General features: G+C 42.4%; 1 protein-coding gene across 8 annotated transcripts in view; it reads right to left on the minus strand.

Annotated features, from left to right (window-relative positions):
- PHACTR2 (phosphatase and actin regulator 2) overlaps positions 1-13,212 on the minus strand; it is a 241,125-nt gene that overhangs the window by 54,155 nt on the left and 173,758 nt on the right. For all 8 annotated transcript variants that reach the window (XM_031456470.2, XM_031456468.2, XM_031456464.2 and 5 more), the window contains exon 3: positions 2,242-2,322. In XM_031456470.2, the coding sequence (XP_031312330.2) occupies positions 2,242-2,322 (81 nt within the window). The remainder of the gene's footprint in view (positions 1-2,241; positions 2,323-13,212) is intronic.

Below are 13,212 nucleotides of genomic sequence, written 5' to 3' on the forward strand. Positions count from 1 at the left end.
TTAGGGCTTGGTGTGAAAAAGCTCATCTAAAAGGAATAATAACGGCTGGGAGTGGAGGCGTGGGGTGGGATGGGACGAGGTCAAACCCAGGGTAGCTGGTGCGATTTTACAAGCCTGTCTGCTCCACTGAACAAAGGGCATAACTGACAAGCACTGTCAAGAGCTCAGGCAAGGCCAAGCACATCAGGGCGAAGAATGGACCTTTGCTGGCAGAAGGGAGGAGGCTGTCACCACGCACAGCGGCGTCCAGTCTCTGTCTAAAGCTGAAAACAGACCGAAATTCTCAAGATAATTGTTTTTGGAAGAATGACAGAAAACTATTTTCTCTTTCTTGGCTGAAAGAGGGGAAGGACTCTATTTACAATTAGCCTCAAAGAGAACTTCTAAATATTACGTAATTTCTATAGTTCTATATAGGGACCATGCAAAAAGTGTAAAGAAAAACTCAGTAACTGATGACTTCCCAAACACTAAACCTACCCCTCCTCGCTTAAGATGGTTATCTTCTGTTTGAAAACTTTTAATATTCAGTCTGCAAACATCAAATAAAAAAGAACAAATAGAGTCAAGATTTCCAGAAAGTAAGTACATGAGATTGTAATCCATCTTGCAAATAGTTTAACGGATTAGGCAAAATAAAAATCAAGCAATTCTAAATATTTTTTAAAATTGACCACTGCCACTTGTTTTTAGTTTCTAGCTACACTTTTAATGGGCTAAAAAAGTGATCTTTAGTCTCTATCTTTAGACTCATTAACAATTTCAATCATAAGTTTTCCATTTTTTTCTTTCTTTAAAATGTTTCCAAATAAAGGATATCACCCCATAAAGGTGATTGCCCAGCGCTGAATTTTCAGTGGACACGTAATTTCTCTGCCACCTCCAGCGAGATGTGAGAGGGGGCAAGCTTTGATACAGAAGTCCATCTTCAGGTACAAAAATGTTAAAGATGTACATTTTTTATTTCTAAAAGTTTCAGGTAGAAAATGAATAGCTTCAAAGTAATAAAAAAAATTAGGGAATACTTAAAGTTCATTCATAAAATGGAGTGAGAAAAGTATAATTGGCCAGAAACTGAAGTAAAACACCTAAAATTGCGAGGGCTCAAGAAAAGTGGCATTATTCACTCCAGACTTTACTTTCTTTGAAGCAAGAGAGAAACAGTAAAGCATCTCCTAGCTCCACTCTAGAATTAATCTAATGTTGGAAAAAGTGTGTCATTTGGATTTATAAGTAGTAAATGCCAAAAGACGTTAAGCTCTTTGCAAGAAACATATATCAGGAAAAGAGAAGCACTCATATTTCAATTCCAAATTAATAGCATTTTCTTTGTGCCCATAAAAGTACAATAATAATATCTTACCCCAGTAAATGTTCAGGGGGGTGGAGTGGGAGAAGGCAAGAGGTAAATCAACAGCGTTGCAACAAAAATTTCCTTTAGTTTTATAGTGGTGGAAGCAATGAAAGTTATTTGGTGTTATTTATTTGGAGAAAAAAAAAAACAATCTTGGTATCTTCTTTTGAGAATCTAACTCATCTAATCCTTTTCTTTTTGAGCAAGAATCCCCCCTTGGGAGGAGGACAGAGGAGGAAAGGGACAGTTAGAAGGAGGGAAAAAACAGTCAGAAATAATCATTGTTAGTGAAAAGGTGAGAAACAAGCAAACCCAAAGAAATGAAAAGAGAACAATGCTGGGAAAACGACTTGAGAGAATGCGTAATGCAGGTTAATTTAATTTGCTCACTCGTGCCTTGTTGCCTGTACATTTGCACACGTGTATTCTAGAGTATAAAGGACAAGAGGCATGTTTACCATCTCTCTTCTCTCTCTCTTCTTCTACTGATGGACGTAAGAAGCCAAAAGGCATGAGCTGAGCTAAAACTGAATTTACTCAAAGAACTGAGTTTGCTCATAAGAAAGACTGAAGCTCAAGAACAGGGAAGTCACGTAAGCGTCTGTATCTTATCTGTATCTCCAGCCAGAGTAGCTTTGTAAAGCTTTCGGTTTAGGGTAACATATGGTGAGGGACTCACCCAAAAGGCCATTGAATTTCTTCCCTAGAATACTTTAGATTCTCTGTAGCACACAGAGGCATCCCGAATTAAAGCAAGATGCTCGGAGTGTGGTACCCACTGTTTAATCTCCCAAAGACCATGATCATCTTAAATTTCAAAAGAAAAGGAAAGAAAGGCCAAAGAACGAAGGATCACATTATTTGAAACGTATGATTAATTTCCTCACCTTGATCAGGCAATTCCTTAAGAACTCCCCTTCTTATCAGCTCCTCTCTACTTTGTCTTGTAGAAATCTTCCTTTCTAATACTTTTAAAAAGAATAAGCACAAGTAAGAATCAAGTCATGGCTTAAAATAATTATGAAAAACATCCCAAGTAGAATTGAGCACATTCATTCTGTTCACCTGAGGGCTCAAACCCCAGTTGTTCAAACCATGGGATTGGAGCCAACATTGTTTAGGACAGGGCAAACGACGCCAGCCCACGGTCAGAAGCTGAGCCACTGTGCCTTGTCTTCCAAATGAGGATATTCAGACACATTATCTCATACCAACTGTGCAGCACCAAGGCTGCTTCTTGCTTTGAAATACTCCTTTCTTTAGTTATGACGCATTCTAAAACACAGCCTTCTATGAATGTTTCAACGCATGTAGAGGATACGTATGCTTACATGAAAAACAAACTTTCAGTCGACACACACATAATTCATCTGAATCCCAGGACTACTTTTCTAGTGTTTTCTTTCTCACACCATCTATTTCAAAAGTCCAACAAATCAGATTTCTGTAATTCTTCTTGCATTTCTGTAACTCTTGCATACTCACAAGCTCTAGAGTGTTCTGGTGTCTCCGCCGACAAATCCCAAGTCTTGGGAGGATGAAGCTAATTCATGCTTTCATAGCATGTAAGGGGATGGGAATTTCAACACTGATGCTTTCTTCTGCCGGAAGAAATCTAAATTCCTGGTACAACTTCAGAATGGAGCTCAGGAGCTCAGGGTGGGACTTCAGTAGTATTCACCTTAGATGTGTATAATATTAGGTCCTAAACCCTGTAGGTCTACATAACCACCAGCTCCATTCCCCAATTCCAGGGGCCAAGGGGTGTAACGTGAAATACAAGGTCATACCACCTACTAATCCTCTGAGCCAACATTCCTCAAGGTGTGCTCTGCCAAACTATTCTCTTCAGATGCCCCATTCAAAAAAGCACCCTGACATACAAAACAGGGCCAGAGAAGGGGTTCTTTGGGGAGAAGGAAAGGTACACAGGTGGAGAGTGGGTAGCCACAGCAGGACTGGATTCTAACTCTCCCTAAAATTCCTACTTCTGGCTTCATAATCTGCAAATCCTAGTCACCCTTGACTACATAGTTTCAAGACCCAAACGAAACCCCATCACCTCAAGCCATACCCTGACAAACATTAACAGAGCTCGTGATAGCTCTAAGAGCATGTTTTTTTTGGGGGGAGGGAGTTGCTCCAGGTGGCCTGAGCAAGGACACTTCAGGGGAGAGAGAGGGAAGGAGGGGCGTGTCTTGGGCCGGGAGCTTAGTGTTAAGCAATGACATGAGCCCCAGAATAGCAACACTTAGTCTCTCTTGAAGAAATTGGAACTTTTTCCCCTTTCTGGTAACTAGGACATGTGTATTTTGTTTGCCAGGAAGGTCAGAGTAAAGTTCGGTATTTATCACAGATTTCATATGACAATTCATGAATCTGTTTCCTCCTTCTCAGTGACCTGACTTCATTTACATTTTATTTATAGCATATGTGCTCTTTGTTCTTAAGTTTCGTCAAACTTTTTTTTTTTGTGGCTAGAATCAGGATGTAAACAAACAAGAAAACGAATGAGTGAGTGAGTGAGTGAGTGAATGAATGAAAGGTCAAAAGAACAATTAGCATCTCGTTAGTTCACATGGAGACACACGCAGAAGCCCCCCTCTTCCTTTACGTCACTCACCCACACCGACTCCACCGTCACTTCCAAAAGCAAGTGACAACGGCTCACTTAAATGGTGGTGATTGCTAAGGACAAAGTTAACTGGGTGTGGGGGGCCAGCGGGAGCCGCTCTTCAATGTAAAAAGAGTGCTGTTACTTATATACAGCTTCAACGTGTTCAGACTTTGGTCAAAGAGGAGGGAACCCCTGTCAGCACGGGAAACCAAATGACACCCACAATGCTGAGATCGTGCAGGTGGTTCAGAAGCACCCTGACCACCAGTCTCCCGAGGACCGTTCAGACCCATTCATGTTTGACCGGGCTCCGAGGGAAGGCCAGCCTCTGAAGACCTCTTGCAAGGTCTCAGCCCTGACTCCTGGGGGTGGACCCAGGGACTCCAGGCCGTGATGCTGGAGGATGCAGGCGACCCTGGGCACAAGAACGAGTCCACATTCAGGGAAACTGAAGGCACTGCTAAATCAGAACATGGTCTTTGTGGCTGCCTGCCCCTGGATCTTAGGAAACAGGACTCCTCATTGTTTGCTGCTCTGGTCAAGTGGCCTAAAACACACAACAGTTGTCAGAAGTCCTGGATTCTAGTCCCACAACTTCCACAACCAGTTGTGTGCCGTTTGGCAGTGTCTTCAAGTTCCAAGGCCTCTGATCCATTACCTGTAAACTGAGGGATGAGATTCAATGATCGCTAAAGGACAGTGTGTCCATCTCAAACACTGTGTGATCCTAGACTGTTAATCAAGGCCACTGTGTAATCTCTGCTGGGGTACCTTTAAAGCACCAAAAAAACCATCGGAGAGCCCGGAACGTACCCCGCTGTGGTTTCTGCCCTTTCCTTATAGATCCCAGAGGATGCTTTAGTTTTAGTGTTAAGTTTTCTGTTGCCTTAATTCTAACTTAATCTCAGCTAAATAGCCCTCCTCTTTCTTCCCTGTAAATCCTGGAGCTTTGAAGCGGCAGCTTGGCTTCCTGCCAAGAATCAAACCCGACAGCTTTGTTCTTTGCTCTGCCTCCTATACAGAGGCCCAGAGAGGAAAATGCCTTCGGCTATTTGTTTGGTCTTTGGCTGAGGGCATTTTTAACACATAATGCAGATAACTGTGTCCTGGTCCAAGGGGAACAAACTGCAGGCCACTAAGCATGGAAGGTATGCTGTCGGGGCACCAAGCTCCAGCCGCCGCTCTCCCAGAACAAGTACCGTACTCTTCATCTTTAAAACTATGTGCCTCATGTTTATAGAGTGTCTGTCTGTTTGCAGAACACATTCACTGGACGCTTTTTCATACGCTCAGAAGTGTTCTGTGCTGGAATGAATCGGAGAGGTCACTCGAGTCCAACGTGCCTCACAAAGCAGGAGTCCTTTCAGGAACATTCCAGAGCTGGGCTCACCTGCCTGAGGACGTTGGAGGCAGGAGGGTCCCTTTATGGCAGAGCCCACCCCAGTTCTCCACCATCCTCACTTTCAGGAAGGTACTCCTCATAAGGAGCCAAAATCACTCACTTCCTGTAACTTTGGCCCATTAGTCAAGCCCACGGTTCCCACAGCGCAAAACCCTCCGATTTTTGTTCCAACGCAAAAAAAAAAACACAGATTAAAAGGTAAAGCTCACACTGATCTGTGCAGCAGCAGCAGCAGCAGTAATGCTGGGGTGTCTCACTCACAGCTGTGGCATAACCAAAATCTTTCTGGGGAAGAGATTCAGCAGGGCACAGACCACTGGATGTAGGAGCTGGGTGTCCATGAGGAGTATTGCTGCCACTTGAGTAAATGGCTCATGGTTACTCACTTTTATCCTAACTGAAAAAGCAGGTGTGATTTTCACACTGAGGTCAAGCAAAACCGTGATTTCCTCCCTTCCCCCTTTTTTAATTGAAGTATAGTTGATGTACATAATTGCATCAGTTTCAGCTGTACAACATAGTGATTTGATATGTTTAAAGATTATGCTCCATTTAAAGTTATTACAACATAATGGCTAGATTCCCCTGTGCTGTGCAATATATTCTTGTTGCTTATTTCTTTTCTACGTAATAGTTTCTATCTTTTAATCCCCTACTCCTGTCCTGCCCCCCCCACACACACTGGTAACCACTAGTTTACCCTCTATTTCTGTGAGTCTGTTTCTGTTTTGTTATATTCATTTGTTTTATTTTTTAGATTCCACATATAAGTGATACCATACTGTATTTGTCTTTCTCTCTCTGACTTATTTCACTAAGCATAATATCCTCTAGGTCCATCTACACTACTGTAAATGGCAGAATTTCATTCTTTTTTTATGGCTGAGTAATAATCCATTGTAGAGATATACCACATCTTCTTTATCCATTCCTCTGTTGATGGACACTTCAACAAGGTTGCTTCCATATCTTGGTTATTGTAAATAACGCTGCTATGAACATTGGGGCACATGTATCTTTTTAATTAGCATTTTCGTTTTCTTTGCATATATTCCCAGGAGTGGAATTGCTGATTATATGGTTCTATGTTCAGTCTTTTGAGGACCCTTCACTGTCTTCCACAGTGGCTGCACCAATTTACATTCCCACCAACAGTGTACCAGGGTTCCCTTTTCTCCACATCCTTGCCAGTTTCGTTATCTGTGCAAAACGATGGTTTCTGTTTCACCCTCCACATGGGTGAATTAGAGTTCTGACAGTTCGGGCCTGACTACAGCAGCTCATACTCTCTCTAAGAAGTGAGGGAAGCACTGTGCCCCATTTTCCTTACTTCATACTCACACTTGGATTTTTCAAGTATCTGAGAAGGAGCGATCTTCAAAAAACCTCCAATGGCTGTCCAGCTCACACTGAATAATAGCTCAGCTCCCTGGCATGGTCTCTGCGATGCCCCCACCCCAGGTGGGCCCTCCTGCTACCCAATCCTCTCCTGGACACTCCATCCTGCCTCTCTCTGCTCCAGTCCCTCCAGCCCCTGCTGCTTCTCACCTGAGGCCAACCCCTGCCTGGTGGCCTCTGTCCTTCCCGGGATGAGATGCTTCATTCCCCCTCAAGACTCATTCCATCACTTCCTTCCAGTCTTTGCTCACAGCTCACCTTATTAGAGGTCCCTTCCCTGCACACCTGCCACAGAGTAGCTTGTTCCCCTCCCGCTCTTTATCCTTCTTCTTAACCTGTAAAATCTGTCATGCCCTCTGACATGGGACCTACTACTTAGTGTGAGCATGATCTCCATGGGAGCCAAAACTCTGTTTCATTTCCTGCTGCGCTTTGCAGGTTGTTGGCACTCAGAAAATGTATGTACTTGTTGAAAAAAAAGAATAAAAGAAAACAGGCTGATAATGATGATGGTCTTGTTTTCTGCGCCTTCCCCACCTCCAATCTCAGAGAGAGCAAGTGAGGCCCGTGGCAAAACTCTAAGAACAAGAGTCTTCAGTCTTCTCCCCCATCGACTGCTGGGCTGGGCCAGCCAGAGGGAAAATCCTTGGCTCTCCATCCTGTGGCTCATCTGAAGAAGCCTCTGTATGCTCTGAAGAAGGGAAGTCACAGTGTGTAGAGGACAGACACCAGCCAACTAGCCGGGCGTAGTACACGACTGGGCTCATCATAAATTATAAGTGATTCATGATGTCCCTCTGGGCACGGAGCCTGCATTCAGGGGAGGAGGCTGGGGCGTACACCGCCAGCTCCTTTCTGGGGCCGCATGGCCAAGATTTTATATTACTCTGGAAGGATCTGTGAGAGTAAATCTTGCCGTCAACAAGCCACTTGTGTTTTCCTTTGGCGAGGAAAGAGAGTCCTAATTCTCAGTTCTAACACCGCTTAATGTCGGAACAAAATAGGAGAGCAAATAGAAGACCATTAAATAAGCGGACCATGTTATCTTCTTGGTTCTGAGTACTGAATGGCCTTACTGTGAAACTGTGACAGAAACAGAGACCTGCTTGTCTTGTGTTGAAAGTGCTCTATAAGAGCCTGGCTTTGCTTTACCTCTCCTCAATGGTCGTTCCAGAAGACAGAATGGCAAGAAATGGACTCTTCACTAAGGCTTAGCTAAGTCATTTAAAGAACTACAACTGCCAAAATGCCACCCAACAGGACGTTTACAAAAACCTTCCAAAACATCTCAAGAATGTAAGGAGAAGAAATAAAGCCAACAGCTCCCTCTAAAAACACTCAGGGGTCTGGCCATTTTCTTGTTTATCTGTGCCACTCCCCTGCTCAAAAATCCTCGACTCCAGATCAGGTCCAGCTCCTCAGAGCAGTGGCCAAGCTTTGCAACTGGTCCCAATGAACCATTCTTCCTCCCGCATTTTTTTTTTCATCTCACTTTTGCACAAGCCCAATGTTGAAGTCAAACTTTACTTCTTGCCATTTCCTAAACCCTTCCTCTGCTCCATCCCCTCACGTGTTTCTTTCTCCTAGAATCAGGCTATTTCCCTCTCCTTCTCTGCTGAAATCCTCCTAGAATTTAAGTCCTCTTCAAACAGCACCCCCTGTACGGCGATCTCACCAGGGCTGGTAGAATCCAGAGTAACTACGCTCCTACAGCACTTTTAAATAACTTCTCTGTGCCTCAGCTTTCTCATCTACAAAATGGGGTAACAGCCGCTACGTTCCGGGTCTTCTGGAGATTATATGAGTTACAATGAGTAAATGTTAGACTAGCATCTAGAGGGAAAGCACTGAGTAAGTGTTGGCTAGTACTATTATTTCTGTTGCTGCACTTACTGCATTTTCCGCTGCTCCCTGTGTACACAGCTGCACATCCACATGAATCTAGTTCAAGCCCTACGAGGGATGTCCTGTGTGTCACCCCATCTCCATGTTGCCAGAAACCACATCTCACACCAAGCAGATATTGTGCACTTCAGTTTTTAGTTTATTTTTGCAGGGAAGAGGGAGACATGTCTAGCAACCTTTTCTACCTTCTCTGCTTATTTTTAAACAGCCCTCCTGATTTTTAGCCTTTAAGAAACCACCTTCCCCCTCTCTTAGTCTGTGTTCTCTGTGCGAGGCTAACCCCCTCCCTGGGCTCCAGGGCTCCCAGGCTTATCCAGACAGAGCCCAGTATCGTCCTGGAGTTGGCGACTGGTTCAGAGGTGGGCTGGGCCTGAGTTCCACCAGTGGGATTCAGGCCCAAGAATCCTGGTGGAACAACAGGAAAAGAAGGTGTTCTCTTTCTTCTGGATCTGTTAAAACCAGCTGAATAGGAGCCTAGGACTTCTAGTAGTCAGTCACTTTACCTCCATAAGAGGAGACACTAACTTAAAAAAAAAAAAAAGGAAAGAAAGTCAATACAGAGGAATATAGATTCAAAAGAAGGAGGCCGATTCATAACCTCAACTTTTAAAGACTTGGATCCATCCATGCCTGAAGCTTGTCTGCCCTGGACTTCTCAGTTACCTGAACCAATAAATTCTCTGTATGCTTAAGTTTGTTACTACTCATTAACAGCGAAAAGCTCTGACTAATCAAAAATGGTGTTACATCGATGCTTTTTAACACTGAATTTTCTTCCAGCAGAGGTCAAAGATTCTCTAGGTTTTCAAGGCAGGAATGTGAAAGAAGAACCACACAGATCCTTTTTTTCCCACCTCAAGAGTTTGAGACTTGACCGAGCCCTCAGAAAGAGGAAGATGCAAAGATCTATGTCCCTTCCTCTTGGGAAATCAGTGTCACAATTTCCTCCAAAGACCTGACAGTCATCAGCCATCAGTTTGGTGCTTAGATAGCATTTTTAATGTATTTTCTCCTTAGTCCTCCCACTATTCCTGAAAGACAGGCTACTCAATTATTTTTATTTCTCACAAATAGATAAGGATACTGAGGCTTAAAGAGGCCACATACATTTTCCAGAATCTTCTTACAATTACTTTTAAATGGGAAATTTTTAGATGGTAATGCATCCTCATAGTTCAAATTATAAACAGATATGGTGGAAAATCTCGCTTTCCCTTTCTCCCACTGGCTTTCACCCTGATCTCCCACCTATTTAAACGGAACCTCACCCTTACTCCACAAGCAACCAACCACTTTTATTAGTGTCTTGTATATCCTCCCAGACTTTCTTAGGTAAATTCAAACATTGTTTTTTTTTTTTTTCCCTTTAATGGAGGTACTGGAGGTACCGGGGATTGAACCCAGGACCTCATGCATGCTAAGAACGCATTCTACTCCTGAGCTATACCCACCCCTAAACATTCATTTTAATTTTTCCCTTTTTACATACAAGGTAGGATGTTTTACAAACTGTTCAGCGTCATTCTTTTTCATTGAACAATATATCAATACTTCCACAATTTCACGTGACAGAGGTGACGGGAAAAGCTGAGGTGGGAGGGGAGAAGAGGTGATGGTCTTTGCTTTGTAACAACAGCAACAGCAGCTGAAATCACTGCTGTGTCCAGAGGGAACGGGCTGGGGACAGCCATGGTAAATCCATCCAAGGGGACTCATGGGTTTTATTCCCCAGGGATGAAGGCTCGGGACTAGAACAATGAGCAAGTCCCCGATCCCAGATGGGTCAGGAAGTACGAGCAACCTCAGGAGAGTAATTAGAGGCCAGGATTTGTGAGCTACGTGAAACACTGCCTGTCTTTCCTTCTCCCAGTCTGATTCTCGTAAACTCAAGAAAGGCAGAAACGCACTAGACGGGCTCTGGGTTCATCTCGCTTGATGAAGAGTCTGGGTGTTTCCATTTCTTGTTTCTTCACATTCAAAGATAGTAAACCCAAAGCAGGGTGAGACCACAAAAGGCACAGACCTTTGAAGTAAAGATAATGATAAACATCCTTAGAGTATTTAAACTCTTAAACTCTTAACTTCCCACTCAGAATAGGATAGAGAACTGACGGAAAAACGAATCCCAGCCCTGAATGGTGAAGAGGTTTTTCAAACTAGAAGAGCATAAACATACCCATTAGAGAAGTTTCCAGAGAGCTGATTCCTTCCCCATGATCTGCTCTAGGAGAGCCCTATCCATCTCAGGGACTCAACAATGTGGATTAAAATGAGATAGTATCCCACTTCACCGCTGATCAGGCAGCCGAATAACAAGCAAGAGTGGGTATGGCAGAGACCTGAGCAATGCTCAACTATCCAAAACTACGGCATTCCCATTCATTCACATATCAGATTTTACTGCCCAGAATGAAAGGCATCTGAAATGATTCATAGTTCCGGCCAAATTTTTTTGAGGGGGTTACTTATCATCTTTAGCAGCCTGCTTTTAAGAAAAATTAAAGTATAACTGCCTTACAGTATTATTTTAGTTTCAAGTGTTTAACACCCATTTTGTTTAGTTAACCCATGAACCATACATTACCACCTCGAATGAACAGGTGTGAGTAACCAGTCTAAGAGGATTCAGTAGGCGTTCCCCCAAACCCACATTGCTTACTTTCACATACATATAGAATCAGATCAGGTTTCTTAAGGTGATTAAAGAGTTTGTGCTCCTAGCATTTTAAACATTCCACTCTGATACCTACTATCTTGCCTGCACAACAGAATGTACAGTATCTGTAAAGGACAGTCTTTCTCTGGTAAAACTGGTCCAGGTCTAGACCAAACCAGGAAGGATAAACAACAGCTGATTTCTGCTTTACCCAGCAGTGAGAGGACCAAGAGTAGCTTCATTAAAGCTCTTATTTTCCAAGGCCAAACACCAAAAAAATGTTTGGCGTTTGGGAAAAAGTACCGTTTCACTGTAACTGGGACTGTAACTTTCCAAGTTTGATGGCAATGCTAACTTCCCACTTTGACATCATGCTCCCTTCCAGTACTCTCTCTTTCCACTCTGTTCAAAATTTCTGATCACATAGGCGATATCAGGGTGTCATCATTCTTCTTGAAGACTGAAAAAGCTAGAAAATGGAAATATATATTCTAGCCCTTTTGAAAATACATCTTGAGTTCAAATCCAGGCCTTGCAACTTGCAGGGGACCACAGGCAAGCTTCTAAACTTCTTCATCCCTTAGTTTCTGCATATGAAAAGAGGCAGTAAAACCTAACTTGGATGGACATTAGAAGGATTAAAATATCTTGAAAAGTGTTTGACACAAAGTAGGGACCTCAAAGATACTAGGCAGTCTTCTCCGCTACTTCCCATTTTCTCCGTAGACATGTCTGTATCCCTTTGACAATATTCTAACCTGGACATGCTTATTGATCTAGAAGGCAGCACAGGACAGGGGTTTGGAATGAATACTCAAGCCAGGCTTCCGAGGTTCAAATACAGGCTAAGTTACTCACAAGCCCTGGGACCTAGGGTAAGTTATTTCACTTTTCTGTGCCTCAGTTTACCCATAAGTGAAGTGAGGATTATAATAGCAACCTCCTCACAGAGTCCCTGGGAAGACTTAAAACATTTAATACAGCAACTGGCACACAGGAAAAACTCAACAGGGACTAGTTATCATTGTTATTAACATCCACATATCTTGTTCCTACTTTAAGTTTAATCCCAAATAAAACTTCAAATGAGTAACAGAAATAAGTCATTTTATTAAAAAAAATACTTTACTTGCTACATAGATAGCAAATTATACAAATTATTCAAAGAGAGTATTTTTTAAACCTCATGGGGTATAACTTAAACTTTTTAGCATTGGACTGATAAACAAAAAGGGAGGACTACATGATACCATTAATATGTTAACATCAGATTTAAATAGGTGATTAAATTTTTAGTGTGTGTCATTAATGTTTTACACTTGATTCAACTAAGAGTTTCTTAAAAAACAAATTACAGGGACCGAGGAAGAGAGGAAATGGAGAATTGTTGTTTAATGGGTGGAGCTTAAGTTTTGCAAGACGAGAAAGTTCTGGAGATCCGCTGCACAGCAATGTAAATACACCTGACACTACTGAACTGCACATTTTAGAATGGTCAAGACAGTAAATGTTAGGTTATGTGTTTTCCATCGCAATTTAAAAAATAAATTAAGTTGTAAGACATTTTTGGACTACATGAAGCCTGAGAGCCATGTATGTAAGATGAAAAGTAGATCAGAAGGAATTTTCACTACACTGATGTATAATGTGTTCACTGTTTTCCAGGATCCAGTCTTCTCTCCAACGATGTTTCTATTCTTTTATATTTCTCACGTAGTCTCTCATGCCCTATTTTACAATAGATACTAAGTAAATACTTACACTTTGGAATAAAGAAAATTTTGAGTATCCATTTCAAAACCTAGGGAATCTTAGTTTGGGAAAGCAGTTGAAGAAAAAACTCAGGACAAAAAAAAAAATGTTGTTAGCCTAGATGAGCA

This window comes from Camelus dromedarius, chromosome 6 (genome assembly GCF_036321535.1).
Source record: "Camelus dromedarius isolate mCamDro1 chromosome 6, mCamDro1.pat, whole genome shotgun sequence".
Lineage (NCBI taxonomy): Eukaryota > Metazoa > Chordata > Mammalia > Artiodactyla > Camelidae > Camelus > Camelus dromedarius.